A 23,395-nucleotide genomic window follows, 5' to 3' on the forward strand; every position below is an offset into this window, starting at 1 on the left:
GCTTTGTTTCTCCAACTTTTGCCAACCAAAGGGGGGCCGGTCCATTGTCTGGCCCACAATCTCAGAAGAAGTGCTGAGCACCAAAACAATCTCGAATTGGGAAGAGTTTTCAGCTGTCTCAAAATGAGACTACATCTTATGCTAGTTGGAGATGGAATTTTTGGAAGCCAGTCTCAAAATGAGTTATAGGACTAGGATTGGAATTTTTGGACCCTAGCCTCCATTGATTGGTCTAATTTCTAGTAGATAAATTTTGAAGTATGAAATAGTCCCGTGGCCTTTAATCTCATGATAAAACTTCATGTTAATTTTGATGATTTCACCCTTGTAAAGTAGCTCAAATGGTTACTTGTAAAAGTTCTTAATGGAAGTTAAATAGAAGTACAAACACATTATTTAGTGAGCTCGATTACAATTCTGTAACTTTTGAAATCTAACCACAATATTTAGACTATAGAAATACTTGTGATAAAAACTAGGCCTGGCATTTGAGCCCGAAACCTGCAAACCCGCTCGAAACCCGCACGGAAAAAGCCCGCACGAACCCGTCCAATTATTAATTCGGGCTGAGAAAAGCCCGCACGCCAAAAACCCGTAAATTAACGGGCCGGGTCGTGCTAAACCCGTTAGGCCCGTTGGAACCCGTTAAGTAATTTCTGAAAATTAAAACCCTTTCTACTCTGCTGAAAGAAAGCGATCCATGACAGACTCTTTGCCGTGCTCTCTGCCTCTCTCGTAGAGTCCATGACTGCATCTCTCTCTTCTTCATCCAAACCCACAATTTCAGAGCGAGAGAGATCTGAGCTGGGATTGGGTTCTGAAGTGCTTATTGGGATTTGGGTGGAAACAAGGTAGTGAAGGTACCATCTCTGATCTCTCTCTTCAGTTCTCAGTTTGTCTTTATTGCTTTTATTAATCTGTGCTCTTTTGTTGTTGAAAGTATGGATCTTGAATCCTTGATGGATTAAATCATTGAATTTGTATCATTGGGTTTGGTTGTTGCTTCTCTCTGGAGTGTTCACCAACAATCGCAAACAATGAAATATATAGTTTGTTTTTGTTGCATACAGGTAGTGAAGGCAAACCCGTAATCTGGGTTGTTGCTTCTCTCTCATGTCTTTACTGTTTTGTTGCTTCTCTCTCATGGCTTTCTCCTGTCTCCAATACCCACAATTCCTTTTCTTTGAAACCCTTTACAGTTTTTGCAGTTTGGTCAGTTTTTGGATATGGGTTATTGTGTGTATCATTTTCTTTTCTTTGAAACCCTTTCTAGTCTATCATTGAACCTATGAATCAAGGATGACATGATTCAGTTGATTAACCAATGCAGCTCAAGTACAGATAGAAAATGCAAACACCATACGCAATATCAAGTTACCTAGCTATACATAAGATTTTTTAATTATATGGATTAGTGTGTAGTCATGTGTACGTATGACTGGAATTGCACATGCATTGTTCATTTAGAGTTATGTCCTAAGTTGAATACGAAGGCTGAAGCGTTTAACTACTCTCACCATTGTGCAATTATACTTGAATTCCATTGTGCAATTATACTTGAATTGGTACAATTAGAAGATTAACCTCAATATTTTTCTTTTTTTTTGTAGATGAGTACAAATGATGAGTCCCAATTTATATCTACGGAGGAAAGAGGAGAAGATGTAATAGGAAATGTACTAAGAGATGATTTGCCTTCTAGAAGAAAGAAGAGGAAGAAGAGTTCTCAATGTTGGTTGTCTTCTAAATATGTATTTTATTTAGTACATTAAATATGTATTTCGAACCTATTTCAATCTTTGTAGCTACTATTATCATTGATGCTATTTCATCAAAGAATGAATCAAAAAAAATTATATACATAGGTCTTAACTGGTTTTAGTTGCTTTGATAAAAAGTTTAAAAAAAAAAAAAAAAAAAAAACCAATTTACGGGTTCCAACGGAAAACCCGCAAACCCGCCGGGTTTGGCCCGGCCTAATAAAAACCCTTCGTTATTTACATGGAGTACATAATAATGCAAGAAATAATATGTTTGACCATTAAGGGGAGAAGAGAGTTGGAGAAATCAAGATAATTGACATCAAATACAGATTTTACTTCATGAGGATCAAATTCAAAAGTACTTGTCAGTCCTTCCCTTGAAGCCAATCTGCCCAAAAGTAAGGGTGATGAAAAGCCCCAAGTGCCAGCAGATCAACCACAACCTGCTCAAAACAAAGAATGTATATCCAAGTCATATTTATTCCCAGTAAAAATAAATACCGAGTTTAATTTAAATTTTGGTTTGAAAAAAGAGTTCAAATAAATTAGAAACAATGCGTCATGGCTTTTTTTTTTTTTTCATATGTTTTATTTTTATTTTTTTAGCCTTTCCCAACATGAAAAGTTATTTAATAAAAATATACAGTAATGCTATTCGAGCAACATTGGTCCCATGGTCTAGTGGTCAGGACATTGGACTCTGAATCCAGTAACCCGAGTTCAAATCTCGGTGGGACCTTTATTTAATTTTTCCTCCTCTCATCCGTTACACATTTTTCTTTTCCTTCAAAATGATCCGTTACGGTTTTTTTTTTTTTTTTTTTTTAAAATCAAATAAGCCACAAAAATTAAAGGAAAGTGCGTTAGTAGACTAGTGTTACTGACCAGAACTGGGAAGTGAGAGCTGGAGGTGTGGGGAAGTGAGCGAGCTCGGCTCCAATGCTGTCAAAGAAGAGCCCGGTCAAACTCTTGCCGTCGATCGCCGGAACGCTCGATGGCACCAACCATCCGATCAACCCGAACCCGATCACATTCAGATCCCTCCTCAGCCAATCACTCTGGAAGCTCATGCTATAATATTTATTCATGCATATGCATGGATTTAACCATCAGCTATATATAGTTACCCATAATTAAGCATATAGCTCATTTTGTTTAAACAAAATAACTTACCAGGTGAACCTTCCTCCAGAAGCTTTTGCTTGCCTCAGAGGGCTCCTAACCATAACAGGCTTCACAAAGTCTGTAATTAATCAAAAGCGCGCGCATATTAGAGCTAGCATGGCACATTTTAGAGACAGCAGCGCAAGTTAAGAGGACGTTGACATTGTTAAGCACCTGAAGAGAGGCATGTCCTCTTGGACGAGAGCGAGCTTCCGAGGCCTACGACGGTCGATGCGGTTGCGAAGCTTGTCGCCATCTCTGAACAGATTCTCTCTAACTCTGAGCTTCGGAGTGGTCGAGTCAGAAAGAAATGTAGGTGTTGGTGGTGGTTTGGAAACTTGAAAGGGGTAGGGTTTTGTCAGCTCTCTGAGATTGAGATTTTGTGGAAGATGGGTTGGATTTGCGTAATGGTATGGATGGGTTTTGCTTCAATGAGCTACTGCCACCTGGGACTTCATGGATAAAGTGGGGACTCGTTCATCAAATACCACAAGGTGTTACATCATTAAATTTTTCAAGCTCAAGCATGTTGCAACTTGTATGTGATAATCCATAATCCTTATATTAGCAGTTTAGCACATAGAAGATTAATTAGATATATATAGAGGGATATTTATGATATTAACGCAGGAAAAAAAAAAAATCCTTAGGACAAAAGTCAGTTAAACAAGATTGTAACAAAAAACAAAAAATCAACTGAACAAGATTCTTTTGGCGGAGTTAGCATAAATGGAGGGTCGAAGTTGAGATTCATCAAATATGAAAGAGCTCATTGTGAAAACTATAGTCGGGACCTATTTGTGTATAATCTGTTTTTTTTTTTTTTTGATAAAGCTAAAGAAAAATTCAAAGAATAAATCATCCAAATTAACATCCACAAAAAAATAAACTCAAAAAGAAAAAGAGTAAGAAAACAAGTAAGGTTTCGAGAACAAACCTAATAAAATGTTATACATATGTATGAGTAATGAAAAATTCTGGTAAAGTGATTATGCAATAGTGGTGGTTGATGACAACGTAGGGAAATATCTGCAGGAGCCTTGGAAATAGTTATATTTTTTGTTTAACAGCCTACCCATCCTGAATCTAGAACTGGCCATAATGTATTGAAAATTTGGTAACGCCCAACCAACACCGAAAGCAAAATGGAGTCATTTTGCTACTTAACCGAACCGACCCACATCATTATGGTTCAGAATCGGGTCGGAGTCATAAACCATCTGAATTAAAACCACCTGACTCGATTATTTATTTAGTTTTATTTTTGAATTTTTAATATTTTTCTAGTTCTGATTGGTTACACACCAAGCTTACATGGTGTTGATATATTGCACCTGATCCGGAACCAATAACCCTAATCTCTAACTCAGCAGCACGACTTCATTAGTTCATTTCTCTCGTTTTTCTCTTCTGAAAACTCTCACTTATCTTTCGACCCTCTCCCAGAACGTTGCCCAGACCAAATCCATTCTTCTCTCTCAAATCTCCGACCAAAACGTTGCTCCAACTGAAACCCTGACATCTTCATTCTTCTATTCTCGGCAGTGAGTCCGTGAGGTTAAAATTTATCTTCTCTTCTCTTCTTGATCTCTCTCTGGTTTTAGAAAGTGTATAAAAGTCTTGCAATTAAAAATTTCTTCATTTTTTTTTCAATTTTTCTTCTTAAATTTAGGGCTGGGCGTCTGGACCCGAGAACCCGAGAACCCGACCCGAACCGATCAAAAAAGCCCGATTCGGTTCGGTTTTGTGTTGGAAAATATCGGTTCGGTGCAAAACCCGACCCGAATTACAGTTTATCGGGTCGGGCTCGGGCTTGATATTTTCCGGGACCGAAAGACCGAGAAGAACCGATTTCTCCTCCATCTCGGCCTCTCTCAATCTCCTCTCAAGCCAGCTCCTCCTCCTCCTAAACCTTTCCCCTCCATTTGCAAACCTAAAATGCTCCGACGGGTGCAACCCATCAACCACAACTGCATCATTTCCAGATCCAACACAAACACTACTAATATTTCATACACCCAGATCGGAGAAGAAGATCAGAAGGCTAAAAAAGATTGGATTTTGATTCCAATATCTGAAACCCAGTTTGTCCAATTAATTCCAAAGCTAAATCACTCACCATCACCAAACCCAAATCCAAATCCAAAATCGAATGAGGAACCCATAGTCATTTGAATTCAGGCCCTTCTTCTTCTTCTTCTTCTTCATCGTCTTCCACTTCTTTTCTCTGCTCTGCTTTGCTGGCAATCATTCCCTTCGGTGAGCATGATCTAATTGATGATGATTTGATGAATATATGATAAATAGAGAATTGCATAATGGGGATTGGGGAGGAAGAAAAAAGAAAGAAAAAAAAAGAAGAAGAAGAAGAAGAAGAAGAAGAAGAAGAAGATAAAGATATGTAGAATTGCAGAGGAAGAAGAAGAGTGTCGAAGAAAAGAAAGAGAGAGGAGAAAGTCAGAAAGTAAAAGGCATAGAGTCTTGTGCAATATTTATATTTAAATAGGTTCTGGGATGACCTAGGATGATATAAATATAAACATTGCACATAATATACTGAGAGACTCTCGTGCTCCAGTGGTTAGGAGTAAGGCCTATGTGTAAGAGGTCAGGGGTTCAAACCACGCTTCTTACCCAATTTTGTGCATATTTTGCATATTATTTGGACAAGCTGGGAAACAGGATTTTGGGCCCGAAAAGCCCGAAGACCGAACCGGCCCATTTGGGATCGGTTTATGTCGGTTTCCAATTTTGAAAAAGCCCGAACCGACCCGGACCGATTGTTTCGGGCTCGGTCTCGGTCTCACCAAATTTAAGGCCCGGCCCGACCCGAGCCCAGCCTTACTTAAATTTTGGTTTGGGGCTTCTGAGTTATCATTTTCAAAATCGATTTAGGGATTTTATTAAAAATTTTAAATTAGGGTTTTGATATCCAAAACTGGGGCTCTGGGTTTGTAAATTGAGTTGGGGCAATCTGATTTCATTCAATTAGGGTTTCGAAAATAGGGCTTTCAATTTGGGTCTTTCTGATTTCATTCAATTAGGGTTTCGAAATTAGGGTTTTTAATTTAGGGCTTTCTGATTTCATTCAATTAGACTAGGGTTCTAAAATTAGGGCTCTCTAATTTCATTCAATTAGATTAAGGTTTCAAAATTAGGGTTTTGAATTCAAGTTGAGGCTTTCTGATTTGATTGAAATTGATTTAGGATTTTGTATTTCCATATTATGGAAGGGATATCCTCAACTCTGACTTCGACACCAACTCCTACACAAACTCCAACTGCATATTCAAGCATTGGAAATCCCCCATACGGACTCCAACACTTGTAGTTGATTTACTGGTCCAGTACCACCAATTCAAGCACTTCCAAGAATTCCTGAAGAACCTGAAGGATCCACCAAGAGCAAGAGGAAGAACACTTCACTGGTCTGCCAACACTTCGACAAATTAAAGAATCCAGATGGGAGTATGATGAAACTAGCTTGTTCAAGGCAAACCTACGCCAGCGACTCTAGAAGCAATAGTACATCAGAAATGAGGACGCATTTGCTCTACCAATGCGAGAAGTGGCCAATTTATGTCCTGAATATGAAGCAGAAGTACTTGATGTTTGAATTAGCTGAAAGTGGAGGTAATTTAATTGCTGTTGGTGCTAAAATGGCGGTTTGTGATGAACTGCCATTTTCTTTTGTTGAGAATCCAGGGTTTATAGACTTCATAAAGGTGACTCAGTCGCAATTTAGGCCACGTTCTAGGAGAACCATAGCTAGAGATATTTGGACGCTTTATCAAGCTAAGAGGGAGAGGATTAGGGAGTTTCTATTTGTTAATCAGTAGAGGGTTTCACTTACAACGGATACTTGGACAAGTATCCAAAACATCAATTACATGGTGTTAACTGCTCACCTTGTAGGTACTAGTTGGAGTTGCATAAATGGATTTTAAATTTCTATGTGATTCCAAATCACAAGGGGATAAACCATAGGAAAGCTACTTGAATCTTGTTTGATTAAGTGGTGGATTAATAAGGTTTAATTTTTACAATAGTTTTGGACAATGCAAGTCCAAATCAGGTGGCTTTAGATTACATGAAGGAGAAGATAGAAAACTGGAATCAGTTGGTGTTGGGAGGGAGTTTTCTGCATTTGAGGTGTTACTGCCATATTCTGAACCTCATTGTGAGGGATGGAATAGCTCCTCCATTGATGGCATAAGTGTGAGCCCCCGAAAATTTTGTTTAATTTTTAGAAGGTAATTTTTCGTCAATAAGATTTTCGCAAGATGATTTAAGTAAAGGAATTAATTTCGGAAATTATTTTTGGTGTCGTGATCACAATTTGGGCTCTATAATTTTTGTTTGGGCCAATGTTCTTCCATTTGGGCCTAGAGGATTACCAGAGCTTTTGGAGATAGAGATTGTCGAAGCAAATTTGAGAAGGAGATGAGTTGGGTTGTAACAAAGTTCTGAATATTGAGTCTTAAGGAAATTGAGTTTTGGACTCTAGACGAAGTCGAGAAATTACTAAAGAAGTCGTTGACGAAAAACGAGTAAAGTAACGAACCCCAAAACCCGGAAGTAACCAGCCAGGACGGTTTCGTAATTTGTCGCAAGGGTAAAATGGATATTTTACACACGCAAGTATAAATAGAAAGTTGGCAAGGGAAAAAACCTAGATTCCCATTCTCTCCCTCTCTCCTCTCTCGGCCGCATCTCTCTCTTTCTCCCCCGACCTCACTCTCTCTTCTTCTTCCTTCTGCCTTCACCGGAAAACATCATTTCCGGCCACCACCTCATGTCACCGCCACCTCCAATCGAACCTACATCCAAATCCGACCCAAGCCCGAGCCTCAGCACCGACATGCATCGCCGGCAGCCTCTACACTCGCCAACCCATGACCACGACGCCACTGTTCCTCGAGCCTCGTCGGTTTCCGACCATAATCTCGCCACACCGCCGCTATTGCTTGGCTTAACAGACATGGAGGAGGAAAACCCAGAAGTCTAGCCATCCACCGAAGTCGGACAAGGCTGCACGAGCGCCGCCGGAATCTCTCCTTCTGTCGAGATCGATTCACCGTTCTCCGGCCTCGCCCGAGCGATACCACCTCCAGAAATAGGATCAACGTCGCGTCAATCGCCAAAGCCCTAGACCCCCGACCTCTAGCTCCGACCTGAGCCGACATAGCGCCGCTGTGCTCCACGGCCGAACTACCAGACCTTCTCTACTAGGTAAATTCGTCACCTTTCTTTGGACAAAGCCTTTTGGCTGTTACGAATCAAAGCCCTAACCTGATTATTTAATCTGAGATGTGAGTTTTTGAGGAGTCTGCGAATTTGAGATTTTTGGAGAGGAGAAGCTCCTGTGATAGTTTTAATTGATATCGACAGAAGGGTAAGAACCTTGAACTATGTTTTGGATTTGGAATTGGTTGCGGGAATTGTTTGTTGATGGTATAATTTCTGCTAGGGATCCGAATGGGTTGATGGTGGTGAAGTGCAGCTATGTTAAATCGAGTCTCTGTGGAAAAGAAGTTATGGTAAGGGTCTGGGTATCTTGAACATGTATTGTTGTGACCTGATTGTATAAGTTGAAGTTATGGTTTGATTGAATAAGTGAAATGAACTTTGGTTTGCAATACTGAAATGGTTAATGCTTCAGAGAGTGGTCGGTTTCGTTAGAAAGTTGACGTAATAGTGAATTGAGTATGAATTGGCTTTTGTATTGAGAAGGTTGGCTTTGTTAATAAAAGGGGTGAATCTGTTAGCAATGCTGGAAATATCATATCACGCGGTGGACAAAGAATGATTGATTTGGTTTAGTTCTGTAAAGAAGTTAATATTTGAGATTGAGTCAAAGTGTCAAACAACGTACTCTAAAGTTGTCATATCCCAAAATGAAAGTAAGAAATGAAATTGTTCGGGAATGATAATCACTATTTATTTGTTAAGTTTTAAAGATTAAGTAAAATGGTCAAACTGGTTGACCTGAAATACATTCAAGAAATAAGTATGATCAACATATCCCAAGTGATTCAAATGCTACATCGATCATTTGGATTATTTGGGAATGGTAAGCGTAATTGTTACTAAAAGAAAGGAATGGTAGACAGTATATTTAACCCAAACTATATTATTGAAAGAGGTATGATCACCATATCCCAAATGGGCTTACTATTCCAAGTGAGTTGTTCGGGAATGGTTTTTGATAATTATCGATCATGGGTTATTTGGTGAATTTTAAAGTGAGTTATGAATTAATTACTTATCGGAGATAATTTTTGTTAAAGGACTCGGGCATGTGCGCTTGGATTCCGAAAAATGATCAAAAGTCGGGAACGAACCCGAATGATCGAGGACGAGCACTCCATATCCAGGTAGGGTGAGCTGTCCCTTCCTTGTTAGAGGTTTTTCAGTATATGTGGAATGCTATACTATGATAGTATGTTTCCTGCAAGAACGTTTTTGGTTGATCATCAGTCGATGCCTCGTGATACATGTGTTTCAGAACTGATAATTGTTGATTGCGAAAACCGAGGCTAGACTTGCATGTTGCGATACTGTACCCTTTGTATGTTTGTGACCTGAAAGTGAATGGGACCTAGACGCGTTGATTCCTAGGGATCCCACGGTGTCGATAACCGTGAACCTCCGGAGGGGGCTGTGCTCCTATGTTTGTCGGGGAAAGGTAAGTACAGACAGTGAACCAGTCATAGGAGACTCAGAGCCAAGAAATGGACACTTTCGCTACTTGTAGTCACAAAGACTACAGAGTAGTTGGCTGGTTCTCGTACTCAGGACGAACCAGGTCGGTCACTGATTTATCTTATTTTAGCCGGCAGGTAAGTATCTCGGAGCTCCAAGTGTGTGAAGCATACTGCACATGTTTTATGAAAGAAAACGAATGTTTGTGGTTGCCACTTTTCTTAAAGCATTTTTCAATAAACGTGCACAATATTATGTAGTAATATTTTCAAGTATATTATTTTTCAAACCTAGCATGGTTGGGTCGGCCCCTACTGGGCATGCGAGGACGAAAGCTCACCCCTACTATAGTGTGCAGGTTTCGAGTATGTGGTCGGGAAGCGTACAGGGGAGGCACATGGCACGGCTTGGCGCATTTCTCTTTAGTTTTATCAAAAGAAGGTTTTGGTCCTTAACCGGATTTTGTAGTAGCTTGTTTATTTACTTTTTATTTATTTCCTACTCGTTTACAAAAATTCCGGGAGACCCGTAACCCTGGGGCGCGTCTCCCATACTTTTAGTTACTTAGTGATCTGTTTTATTTTCCAAATTGGGCTCCGATCGCAAGCCCAAAACTCTTAGCCCATTTCGAAATCCGCTTTTGAAAATGTGTTGTTTGGTTGCTAGAATGACTTGTCCAAGAAAGTGTTTTGTAAACCAACAACCTAAACTCAAAAGGCCTTGCGGTTTCGGTTTGATGAGCTATTGAGATGCCATTCGTACATGTCGATTCCTCATTGGCTCGGAGTCGCGGCGCTGTGGGACCCCCATCTTGGGTCACCACAATAAGGAATGCTATGAAGTACATTAGGTCATCACCAGCAAGGCTAGAGAAGTTTAGAAAGTGTGCAGCTCAAGAAAAGATTGAGCACAAGGAAGGAATTGTCCCTTTATATGTCTGCACATGATGGAATTCAACATACTTTATATGTTAGATATTGCTGTGAAGTACCAGAAGGCATTTACTAGGCTTAAGGATGAAGATTATTAATTTGAGAGCTATTTCTAAGAGAGAGTGGGTGGAAGCAAGAGAGAAGGGCCTCTTAAAGCTGTAATTAGGATAAGGCAGCAGGGCTGGTCAAATTTCCAAGATTTTCTGTAAAGCCACCTTGAAGTTTAGTCCACTGAGTTTGTAACTACCAATGAGCCTCTGCTTTGGATGTGCACAATTGTTAGTGAGTTGGACAAGTGCATAAGCAGTGAGGATCCTCTTCTTGTTAACTTTGGGACCTCGATGAAAAAGAAGTTTGACAAGTAGTGACTGCAACTTGAAGATTTAAACAAGATTCTGCTTATTGTTGTGATTCTTGATCCAAGATACAAACTGTTATATCTTGAGTTCTTCTTCCTAAAGTTGCAATTAAGTAGACCAATGATTGGTTTTTATGATGATTAAGAAAGTGAGGAAAACATTGGCCAAGCTGTTTAATGAATATGCAAGTAACATATTTACTGTTTTTCACTTTACTTCAAATTGCAACTTAGTTTCTGGAAATGATACACTAATTGCATTGTTTTTCTTTGAATTGTGAAGTTTGACCCAATGGTTACTGTAGCTTCAAGGAACGGACAATGCCAAGGCTTGAGTTTATATTTGTGCAACTTGATGAGGACAGGTCATGTATCAAATCTGCATTAGTTCAAGTTGTTGAGGCAGGAGAAAGATGTTGTCGTGATCTAGAATGAGCTGAGCAAGTATCTGCTGAAGGCTTCAGAAGACCCTTCCAACCTAAAATTTCAAATTTTGGACAAGTGGAAGGAGAATGCTCCAAGATATTCTATTATGTATAAGATTACCAAGGATTGTTTGTAGTACCTCAATGCAGAATAAACCATTCTCATTCGAGTCAGTCTAATCTGGACTAGAAGACTCCAGAACGAGACTGAGCATGTGGTGACTTACACGCTAAGTTTGCTCAGCCAATTAAGGAGGCCAATATCACCTAAACCTCTACTCTGGCTAAACATCAAAAGGATTCAAGAACCTTCCTTGGGCTCCAAGGAAGCCAAATGCAATATGAAAATAACTAGGGTTTCATACACGGTCATTATAAATACACCATCTGAAGATAATATAATCCGAGCTCACATACATAAGCATTCAGAATACAAAAATCCTAAACACTCTTATTGACTTGACCATCAGAGTCTCTTTGACCGATACCACATCGGTCCTCTCTCACGAAGGTTTCAATTGTCTTTTCTTATTGTGCAGTTAAAGAAGTCAACAACGTATATGAATTTCTGGAGCAACAGTTTCAGAAGCTGCATTTTACCTTGGAAAGAGAGTGATTGACCCTTTCAGAGCTTCACTCACCCCTATGATGGTTGAGGGGTTGGTCTGCTTGAGTGATTGGCTAAGGGGAGTAGGAATTAATGCATACAAAGAACCCGCAAAGATGAGATAAAGTTGAAAAAAGAATAATTATATTTATAAATATTATAGGGAGCCCTTTTAATGAGGACCACTAAAATGAGGACTACTTGAGGACTTTTGCGGTAGACCCACTTTTCGATCACATTTTCACAAATCAACCGTTAGATGTTTAAATATTTATGTGTAGATCATTTATGTAATTTTTCAACCAAATTGAAAATCGTTAAGACATTCATAATCATGATTTATCAGTTATGAACATGAACGGTTCATGTTTGACAGATTTGGTTCGTCCATTAATTTAATCTAATTCGGTACCTTAACAATTACTAATTTGAAAGAAAATTTTCAGAAGTGATATACTAATGCATACATAAACATCTAACGATTGATTTGCCGTAATATATCTGAAAAGTGAGTCTCCCAAACCGTTTATTAGAAAGTCCTCGACTAGTCATCATTTTAGTGATTCTTACTAGAAGGAGGGCTCTCAAATATTATATTTCGAATTAAGACGGACCAGATTATTGACAATGAATTGAATTGTTAACGGACTAATGTATCGAATTATTAAATCCAAACCCATAAGTTATCAACAAATCCGGTCCTTTCCACTATCCATGACCCTTATTCTATTTCCTTCTTTCTCCCTCGCAGCTCCCACATCAAAACCTCCCTCCTAATCTCAAATCCGGCCAGCTTCACCGCCACCGCGTTCTCTTGGTCTCACGATCAAATCGAAGAACCATGAGTTACCTATTGACGACATTGACAAAGAAGCAAGAGGTGGATTCGATCATCAGATCCACCATCGACAAGGTCCTCGTCCTCCGCTTCGGCCGCGCTTCCGATTCCGTCTCTCTTCTTCTCGACGACGTTCTCGCCAAATCGGCCGGCGACGTCTCCAAGTTCGCAACCGTGGCACTCGTCGATGTCGATTCCGACGACATTCAGGTCTACCTCCATTACTTCGACATCACTTTGTTTCCCTCCACCATTTTCTTCTTCAACGCCCATCATATGAAGATGGATTCCGGAACTGCTGATCACACCAAATGGATCGGCGCGTTTCGGACGAAGCAGGACTTCATTGATGTCGTGGAGGCGATTTTCAGAGGAGCGATGAAAGGGAAGCTAATTGTGAACTGCCCCTTGCCGCCGGAACGAATTCCGAGATACCAGTTGTACTATAAGGATGTGTAGACGTTGAAAATGTGATGAAGTTGTGAGATTGTATTTTTTGTTAATATGAGAAATTAAACGCCTTGTCTTTGTTTCTATCTGCTTTTGTGGATTGGGATTTGGAAGCAGAGCCTCCTATTATTTCATAGAGAAAGGTATGCTTTACTCTGTTTGCCTAAGGCATGTCAATCTTTGGCTAAATGTGTTTTATAATTTTGTATTCTTGAGATAATATGCATTGTACAATTAGAAGCTCATTGCATGATTGGGTAGTAGAAGTGAATGGATCACTTACTTTGATTAACTATGTCGGGATTCGGGGAGATATGGGATAATTTTGTTGGGAGTTATCTGTGACAATATTATGTTAGTTCTTTGGTAGAAGACAAATTAGATCTTTTACTAGAGATTTGTACGAGTAATTGAGAGGATGAATCTGTTGATCACTGGGGAGCTGGAGCATCCTTTTCTCTGTATCTCATGTGTGTGTATGAGGCTAGCGGGTTTATACCATCAATTCTACAAGTTGATGCAAGTTGGCATTTTGTTTCGTTTGACGATTCTTTATACTTGTAAAGTTGTAACACGATAAGAAACAGGCTGGTAGTAAAGAAGAAAGGGGTACAAAACTCTTTGAATAGCTTTACCAAAAAGAGAGAGATCCATAAGGCTCAGTAGCTAGTTTTCCAAATGCTCCATCCTACTGACTTTCCTGAAGTCTTAGGGTTCATGTAACATTTTTTTGCTAGGAATGTCTATACTATCTTAAGAGGACATGGCTGGTTTATGGCATAAAATTGCAATGCCATGGTGTCCTTATCATTTTTCTCCTCATCTGTATATACAACAATTTCAGTCTCTAGAAATATTATACAATTGTTACATGAGCAAGCAAAGTAGGAAGAATTGCAATTCATTCTAGTAACTAAGGTTTGATTCACCTTAATTGGCACAAGGGTGGAATTGGTGTGCTCATTTGAAGTGGGTTTAGTTATATACTCATTATTTGGAACTACTCTACCAACGACATAACTGTTGCTGCTTTGACTGAAGATAATGTTTTAATTCTCACCAATACAACCACAGGTAACCTGGTTGTAGAGTGCAAATACCAAAATACCAGTTATTTTATAAGGATGTGTAGAAGTTGTAGTATGTAAAAGTTTGATGAACTTCTGAGGTTATACTTACTTTAATATGAGAAATGTATTTGAGAGTTTTATGGCTCAACCTTTTTACTTTGGTTCTCTTTGCTTTTGTTGATTGGGTGGAAATTTTCACCTGATTATTACCAATTAGGATTCTTGTAGTTCATGCTATTTCCAGGGAAAGAAGAGGAAGTTGAAGAAGAATGAGTAGGTATGGATTGAACGTCACAAAACAGGAGAAGAAGGACTCTGAAAAGAGAGAGGTATGCTTTACTCTGTTTCCCTGAGACATGTCAATTTTGGCTAATTATGGTTTATAATTTTGCATTGTTGAGCTTAGCTATAGATTGATTGGAGATAAAATTCATTGAACACTTATTAAAGTTAAACGTCTATTGCATGATTTGGTAACAGAAGGGGTTAATCACTTGGTTTGGTATGCGATGTGGGAATTAGGGGATTTGGCATGTCTGTTGGGGAAATATATGCGGCAATACATGATTACAATGTTAATTGTTATTAGGGTTTCATAGATTCAGGTTAGGGTTCTCTATGACAAGATAAATTGGTTCATTATAAGAGAATCAGTAACTTGATTGGATTTTGTACAAGTAAATGAGAGGAGGAATCTGTTGATCACTTGGGGCCTAGAGCATCCTTTTTTCTCTTTCATGTCTGGGCATGAGTGTGCGTATTTATGGGGTTTAATCCATTCAATTCCAGAAATGCATGGAAGTTGGCATGGAATATAATGTTGATGTAGGCATATTGAAGAGCAGAACAGCTATGTTGATCTGGTCTATCTAATCTAAGAGAAAGATCAGCATTCTTTGAGAGAAAGTCTTTCAGGTGTTCTGTGGACTTTTTGTACTTGAATTGGTTGGATGAAACACAATTGTCTCATTTGTTTCATTTCACAATTATTTATATTTATGACATGCTGAATCTCTGTGAATCTATTTGTAAGGTTTGCTCTTTACGTATTACATAAATAACATATAGGCTGGTGGTAAGGAGCAAAGGAGCATGAAATTCTTTGAAAAAAGAGAGTTCCAATAAGGGTCAGTAACTAGGTTGCCGATTTCGCCACCCCACTGACTGTTCCAAACTCTTGGGGTCCGTCTGACTTTCATGCTAGGAATATCTATACTACTATTTTGAGTTAGATACTGATGCTTCTAGTACATGGCTACTTCTTCTTATGGCATAACACGGCAATATCATGGTGTCTTTAACATCATTCTCCTCATCTTTGTTTATAACAATTGCAACCTCTGTGGAATTAATTTATCTATATATGTAATTAGTTTAAAATGCATGTTAAATTCGTTGAAGATTTACTAGTGGGCAAAATGCATGATTGGGTAGTTGAAGTGATTTTTAGTCGGTTGCTTTAACATACTATGTGGTGATTAGGGAATGTGGGAGAGTGGCTGTGTTGGGAGTTTATCCTTGTGCAGCAATAGGTCGTTATTCTTCATTCTTGCATTCTTGGAGTTGGTTATGTTGTTTTGATAGAACACAAATTGGTGGTGTTCCAAGTGCTGCCTGAAGTGGCATGCTTTAGTTGGAGGCAACTTATGTACTAAAGAATCAATTACTTGGTAGTTTTACATGTGTAAACGAGAGGAGATTGTTGATCAATTGGGAACTAGCAGTCCTTTTTCATTGTCATGTCTTGTGTATGTGTGTATAGGGTTTTACTCTGTTCAATTCCGGAAATGCAAGCAAGCTTGTTTGTATAGAGAATACCAAAGTTTGTAGGCATAGTTGATTACATTGAAGCAGAACCTATTTTTTCTTTGGTAGATTTGATCAGAGAGAACTAATCTGATACAGTTGTTTGGTTATTCTCTGGTGACTTCTCTTTGCACTTTGTTTGGTTGGATGACAAAATTGTCTCAGTTGTCTTGTTTGCTCATTTGTTTAGGCTCTTTATATTTGTAACGTAGGCATGAATCTTTTTGAGCATCTACTTGTAATATATGTTGCTCGTTAAGTATTGTATTAATTGTACATATGCTTGTAGTGAGAACAAAGGTGCATGGATTTTTTTTTCTTTTCTTTCTCTTTTTCGAAGGAACAGCTCTTATTGGTTAAATTCTAAAAGGCATTATACAACAAAATGGAGAAGGAGTCTACATAAGAGAAGCTAGAAAAGACAAATTAACAGGGCATCAGACCAACTGCCATTGAACCAGCCTAGACCAAGAACCCTAATCTATAATTGCTTTCCAGTCTAAAATTCTAGTGGCATGCATCCTTAGCATTTTGCTCCTCATCTATATTCACAAAAACTGCACCCTCCGTGGAACAAAATGGAATGGATAGCATATCACATATCATGTACAAGACACGTCTCATGTATAGACAACAGTGTTTAATTTACAATTTTGTTACATCAGCAAGCAAAGTAAAATAGACTTGCATTTCATTGTGGTAAGTGAGCCTATTCACCTCAATGCAATGATGGAAATAGTGAGCTCAATTGAAGTAGGATTATTTGAAGTCATTAGTTGGAAAAAATCTACATGCATGGAACTTTTGGCCAGTTTGGTTCTGTAAGATCTATTAATTCAGTCTCTAAAATACAACCACAGCTAACACATTGCTCTTTTTACAGGGTCTTCCTGGACACACAAAAGCTCAAGATTTTGCATCTCTAACCTCACATGAAGCTGGGTTTTGTTCGTATGAGGTCTTTACATAAGATGGATTCAGGAACAGCTGATTACAGTAAATGGGTCAGTGTGTTTCACGCAAATCACAACTTCATTGATGTTTTTGAGTCGGTTTTCAAATGAGAAATGGAAGGCAAGCTACTTGTGAATTTCTCCTTGCCACCAGAATGGATTCCGGAATACCAACATTTGTACTTGTAGTAGTAGTTGAGAGAATATTCGATTAACTTCTAAGATTGTACTTTCGTTAATATGAAAACATATTTGGAAGTTTTATTGCTTAACCTTTTCATTGCCGTCTCTTTCCTTTGGTTATTCTTGCTTTTGTGGATTGGGATTTGGATGCAAAGCCTCCCGCTAGGTAGGAGTTTTCAATGTTTTGCAATTTTCACCTGATTATTACTGATTAGGAATTTTGGATTACTGTAGTTTATGTTATTTCCAATGTAAGCAAAAGGAATGTGAAGAGGAATGAGTAGATATGGTTTGAAGGGTTTGAAGCTCAGGCAACAACACAAGAAGGCCTCCAAAAAGAGAGGTATTCAGAATTCTTTACTCTGTTTGCCTGAGACATGTCAACGTTGGCTAACTTGCATTATTGATCCAATTTAGATTTGCGTTGCATGATTGGGTTGTAGAAGTGATTGAAATCAATTCCTTTGATGTACTATCCGTTTGGTTCGCGGAAAGGAAAGTAGTTCCTTTGTCTTTCCCATGGGAAGGGAAATGAACTTTCCGAATAACTTTCCATTCCGATGTTTGGTAATGTAAGGAAAGTTATCCGGAAAGTTGTTAAAAAGTATGTAATTAATGGAATAAAATAATATGTTGTGAGTAATAAATGCAAGGAAAGAAGGGGGGAAAGTGATTCCTTTGGAGTATGGAAGGAACCATTTTCCCCCCTATTTTCCTTTGCTTCAGGAAAGTATTTCCTTTCCTTTTGCATCCCAAACACAGGAAATGAACAACTTTCCTTTCCTGATGCTTACTTTCCGCGAACCAAACGAGGCCTAAGGGGATTAGGAGAATGGGTTTGTTGGGAGTTATCTGCGGCAATATTATACTGTTATTAGGCATTTGTAGTTTCAGGTTACGGTTCTTTATTAGAAGATAATTTGGTTCTTTGCGTAGAGAATCACTTAAATTGATTTTGTGTCATTAAATGAGAGTAGGAATCTGTTGATCACTTGGGAGATGCTGAGTGTTTAATCTATTCAATTCCCAGAAATGCTTGCAAGTTTGCAGTGGTTATAATATTTATGCAAGGCATATTGAAGATGAGCAGAACCTCTGTCTGATTTGGTCTATGTGATAAAAAAGAATATTCAGTCTCCTTTTGCGATGGTTCAATGTTCAGTGTTCTCTGGTGACTTCTTCATTTCTTTGCGTACTTGAATTGGTTGGATGACACAAGTGTCTCATTTGTTTCATTTGACGATTAAATCTCTGTGAGTCTATTTGTAATATACATGCTCTGTGTATCACACATGTAAGTGGTAAAGAAAAAAAAAGGAGCATAAAACCCTTGGAATACTTATTACCACAGAGAGAGAGATCCACCCTACTGACTAGTTTCCAATTTCTCCACCTTACCGGTTCTCCTAGGAACATCTATACTATTTATTAAGAGTGAAATACCTGTGCTTCCAGGTTACACGGCTGGTTTTTCTTACTGTAATCTCATGGCGTCCGTACCAGATTTCTCCTAATCTATGTTTACACCAGTTGCAATTTTTGGAATTAATTTACAATCTTGTTACATGAGCAAGCAAAGGGGAATTGCAATTCATATTAGTAAGTTGGGTTAAATTCATATACCACTACCTACAGAAAACAATGCTGGCTGCTTTGATTCAAGAACATCTATTGATTTACTTCCCAGAAATAGAACCACAGGTGACCTGGTTAGTCTTTCTGCAGGGCCTTCTTGGACGCACAGCTGAATACGTATGGTTCTTAACACCTCTGGGTAACAACACAGGTTCCAGTGTCCCACAATTTTTTTTTTTCTATAATCTCCATGACTGACTGTCATTTGTTTAGCTGAAGAGGTGTCGTGAATTTAATGTTTGTTGTCTAGCTAAGCCTCTAATAAAAGTAGACGATGGCACGTTTGGTGAGGTAGAAAGGTAGAACCTTCAATTTCCCACTAATAATCTTAAGCATATTTATACGGAAGCTGAAAAGTATCCAATCTGATATAAAATATGTTAGAATGGTATGCCATTCTGATAATGCATATGACAATGCAAATTAGCGTTTATCCACCTACTCCAATCTAAGTTTAGAGAACTTTCCAAGCTGTCACACCAAAGGATTAAATTCCAAATATGCATAGCTCTAGGGCAATCCTTGAGAAGATAGAGCAAAAATCCCTGTACCTGGGGACAATAAGAGCAGTGAGAATCCACAGTAAGTTTCCTCCTGCATCTTTGTACATTGGTAAGCAATCTATCTTGAAAAACAATCTATCTCAGATACCAGATGACCTTCCAGGTTGATACAACCTTCATTAGAGGAGTGCCCCCAAATCATTTGGTATATCCCACATCCAGCAAAACCATAAGGTTGGAATGCTCGCATCAGGGAGCACACGTGGAGTTTATGCACATCCCAACCACCCAGAGACTAAAAATCTTGGACTTCTGAAGTTAACTTAGGGTCTTGGATATTAATCACCTCCACTATTAGCAAAGTTTGCAACGGTATTAGCCCCTTTGTGCATAAGCATTTTGGCTTCTGAAAATTTAGGCCGGGAGTGAGGACTTTGAAAGAATATAATATCCTCCCTTTACCACATCATGGGGGTTTACAGGAGATGCCAGAGGCTCAAAGCCGCCTTTCCTTTCATTCGGTACGCACTTTGCCATGAAAGATCTTGGTGATCTTCATTTCTTCTTGGCAATGCAGTTGTTGAGCATCTCCTTCGCCATAAAGAAGCACTGACTCGCTATATACTGCTCTTCTCTTTTCTGTGGATTAGGATGTGATGCATAGCCTCCGTCTTCTACCAACCTTTTCATAATTTTCAATTGTCATCTGATTATTACTAGTCAGGATTCCTGTGATTTATGCTATTCCCAAAGAAAAAGGAAGCATGTGCCGGTTCGGGTTAAACTCAGGCAACAGCAGAAGAAGGCCTTCAAAATATGCTTTCCTCAGTTTGCCTGAGACCTTTTGGCTGGATGCCCATCTTGGCTAGTTATGGTTCATAATTTGATTTACTGAGTTCATTTATCTATTTATATAGTTATTATTAGATTGAATGTAGATGACATTCATTGAGCATTTACTAGAACAGAAAGCGCATTGCATTTTGGGTAGTGGAACTGGTTTCAAGTCGCTTGATATAAGCTTATCCTAGTGGGGCAATATTACATGAACCCTATTCCTTATTAGGCATTCTTTAATCTGAACTATGGTTCTTTATTAGAAGACCAACTGGTGTTCCAAGTGCCGCCTGAAGTGGCATTCTTCAGATGGAGGCAACTTGAGTAACAGAGAATCATTGATTTTTCATCTGTAACCGAGAGGAGCATTTTGTTTACCACTTGGGACCCGCAGAAGGCTTATTTCTTTTTCATATTTGATGTATGTATAGATTTGGTGCATTCAAGTCCAGAAATGCATGCAAGTATTTGTATGGAATATATCATATTTATAAGGGTATATCGAAGATCAGACTGCTATGTTTGCTTTGTTCTATCTGATAAAAGAACTATAAAGTTTTCTATGAGAAGGTTGAGAGTCTGGTTGTTCTCAGGTGGCTTGTTTTTCTACTTGATTTGGTTGGATAACGTAACTGTAGTTGGTTTGGTTGCTGACTTGCGTAGGCTCTTTTTCTGCATCTTCTAAGGTATTCTATCTGTATATTATGTGAATTGTACATGAGCTGGTATTGAAAACAGAAGAGCATGAAATATGGTTCACATTTTCGAGAACCATTTGAATCAAGTTATGGAGATGAAATAACTCCAATTGTTTTTTCTCTGATCTGCTTCCCACCCTTCCCATATCAATAACTAAAATGAACTTTTCGAGTGACTACTAGTTTGGCAATTTGCCAATTTGGTGGCTTCCTTTTATCTTTTATACAGCATGTACATACATTCCTGAAATGAAACTCTCTGACTAGCCTAAGTTTCTATATATCATTTGGACTTTCATGCCATCTATATCTGTACTATTACAAGGAAACTGGTCTATCTTACGACATACTATTGTAATGCCATGGCTTCCTTAGTATTTTAGTCCTAATCTATATTCACGAAAACTGCACCTATCATTGAATCAATTTTATATGTTAGATATCAGGTACATGACACGTCTCATCTAGACTAGTGTTTGACATACAATCTAGTCACTTGAGGACGCCAAGTAGGAAGACTTGCATTTCATCCAAGTGGAGATGTTCACTGTGGCACAATGATGGAAACAGTGACCTCATTTGAAGTAAGATTTTCTGTAGTCGTTATTGTAACGGCTTTACCTGCTTTGAAGATCTATTAATCCACTTCCAGCAATACAATCACAGCTAACATGGTTGGTCTTTCTGCAGGATCTGGACACACAACAGCTCTTATTTTTGGATCTCAAAACCTCTGCTGTTGGGCAAGATTCCATCAACACAGGTTCCAGAAGTATATTTTTGTTTTCCATGCCTTCTTGCCTGTCATTTGTTTAGCAGAATTTTGTGTTTTCAAGAAGATCTAGAGAATATGTCTTCAATCTAAATGTATGTGTTCCGGGCTTCTAGCTAAGCTACTATCAAGTTAGACAAGGGAACATAAAACATGCAGTGATACTCACTCTCTTTCCACTACTAATCTTGACAAGATTAAGCCCTAGTATAGAAACATCAGATTGCTTAGATAATCTACCATCGTTCGTATGTACTTCTGATCCGTGTATTGCTGTTTTATGTTCTGGTCAAGAACAATCTTTACTGTAAGAGGTGTTATGACATTAACTAATCATTATTGCCAAGCTAGGGTCTCAGATTTTGGACCATTTCTTTAAATCCCTGTGAATGAGTGAAGCTGAAAGTCCCCATGAAGATACAGTACCCCTTTAGCAACGTCTCTCTGAATCTGAGTCAGTGGTAAATAGAGGTCAGTGCATGATGCACAGATTAATGTTTCCATTTGACATGTAGTAATGTTTGGTTCGTTGTATGGATAGAATTCAGAATGAGAATGCAATTAGAATGATGGGCAGAACAGACCAAAGATATAAAAGCCTCAAAGCTTTTATTTGGCATGAACTCATACAAAAGCAGCTAAGTTTTTCAATGTGTGACCGCATTTATAAACTCCTGTGCCTTATATGAATCAGCAGTTGACCCATTTAAGACCATGAGAAATGCATTATCTTCTAAACAGGCTTGTCCAAGCTTATTTAAATCTGGAATGTCAGCTGTAGCTATATTCCTATATAGTAGCCAGAAGCTTGAAGGTCATCTTCTCAGAACTTGCAATTATATTTTATTCTGTGATTGTGACTGTTTGCCAAATGTGAAATTGTACAATTTTAGTGGCTTGCTTGCATTTGGTTCAAGTTTTACATTGTATATTTACTTTTCCTGTAAGTAGAAGTACGGATGAGCAAATGAGTACTTACCTTTCCAATATGGGTGAATCACTTGCAGAGAAGTTGACATGTTGCAGAGCATATGAGTGCTGCCTGAAGCGGCATTCTGTAGTTGGAGGCAACTCAGTAATAGAGATTCAATTACATGAAGTGATTTTGCTTATTTTAAATGAGAGAAGGAGGTTGTTGTTGTAAATCATTATGGCTATATCATGTAAATAGATATAGGGTAAATCATTATGTTGTTATAGGCTTACCCTTTCCATGTTTTATGGATGACTTTAGGAATCCTTGTTTTATGGAGGACTTTAGGGGTCCTTGTTTTATGGAGGACTTTAGGCTACATGTTCCCTATCTTCCACTATATGTAGTCCATTTCTCATCCATGTTATGAGGAGAAAAACAGAAAATACTACACTTATTATCTGCATCTAAACTCTCTCTCTCTCAAGTTCTTAGAAGCAAAGCTCTCTCCATTTTCTGAAACACTTTCTATGTTAGTTTTACAACACGTTATCAGCACGACTAGCTCTAGGATTCGGATTGCCGATCGACAAGAGAAGAGGTGAATAACTCTTGGGTTGCAGAAAAGAAGAGGTTCATCATTCAATCAACATCAATCTACCAGCTCTACAACCAAGTATGTTTTTCCAAGCAAAAACAGATTTTACTGTTTCAGTTTACCTTCTGTCCTCTGTGTTCCCGTATTTATTTAAAATAGTAATTCAACTCCAAAATTCACCAAAT

At 38.5% G+C, this 23,395-nt stretch overlaps 2 protein-coding genes, 1 long non-coding RNA gene and 1 other non-coding gene across 4 annotated transcripts; 3 read left to right on the top strand and 1 right to left on the bottom strand.

The window, feature by feature from the left end:
• The first annotated feature begins 482 nt into the window (after positions 1-482).
• Positions 483-1,860, top strand: LOC133732023 (uncharacterized). Its single transcript, XR_009856906.1, has 2 exons — positions 483-860; positions 1,611-1,860. It is a non-coding gene; the product is annotated as an uncharacterized LOC133732023 (long non-coding RNA).
• A 157-nt stretch (positions 1,861-2,017) lies between these two features.
• On the bottom strand, positions 2,018-3,298 carry LOC133732022 (photosystem I subunit O). Its single transcript, XM_062159481.1, has 4 exons — positions 3,102-3,298; positions 2,937-3,006; positions 2,649-2,834; positions 2,018-2,206 (listed from the first exon to the last, which is right to left on the bottom strand). The coding sequence occupies exons 1-4, from the start codon at positions 3,181-3,183 to the stop codon at positions 2,116-2,118; spliced, it is 429 nt and encodes a 142-aa protein (XP_062015465.1). The 5' UTR covers positions 3,184-3,298; the 3' UTR covers positions 2,018-2,115.
• On the top strand, positions 2,431-2,502 carry TRNAQ-CUG (transfer RNA glutamine (anticodon CUG)). Its single transcript has one exon. It is a non-coding gene; the product is annotated as a tRNA-Gln (tRNA).
• A 9,346-nt stretch (positions 3,299-12,644) lies between the features above and the next one.
• On the top strand, positions 12,645-13,419 carry LOC133734202 (uncharacterized). Its single transcript, XM_062161843.1, has one exon. The coding sequence runs from the start codon at positions 12,796-12,798 to the stop codon at positions 13,249-13,251; it is 456 nt and encodes a 151-aa protein (XP_062017827.1). The 5' UTR covers positions 12,645-12,795; the 3' UTR covers positions 13,252-13,419.
• The last annotated feature ends 9,976 nt before the right edge of the window (positions 13,420-23,395 follow it).

Source organism: Rosa rugosa, chromosome 2 (assembly GCF_958449725.1).
Source record: "Rosa rugosa chromosome 2, drRosRugo1.1, whole genome shotgun sequence".
NCBI lineage: Eukaryota > Viridiplantae > Streptophyta > Magnoliopsida > Rosales > Rosaceae > Rosa > Rosa rugosa.

Bases quoted from the DNA above. Each gene is read 5' to 3' on its own strand.
- LOC133734202 (XM_062161843.1), top strand. From the start codon at position 12,796: ATGAGTTACCTATTGACGACATTGACAAAGAAGCAAGAGGTGGATTCG.
- LOC133732022 (XM_062159481.1), bottom strand. From the start codon at position 3,183: ATGGCGACAAGCTTCGCAACCGCATCGACCGTCGTAGGCCTCGGAAGC. The intron at 2,835-2,936 runs GTAAGTTATTTT...TAAATATTATAG, and splicing joins TCTGGAGGAAGGTTCACCTG to CATGAGCTTCCAGAGTGATT. The intron at 2,207-2,648 runs GTCAGTAACACT...TGTTTTGAGCAG, and splicing joins GCTCTCACTTCCCAGTTCTG to GTTGTGGTTGATCTGCTGGC.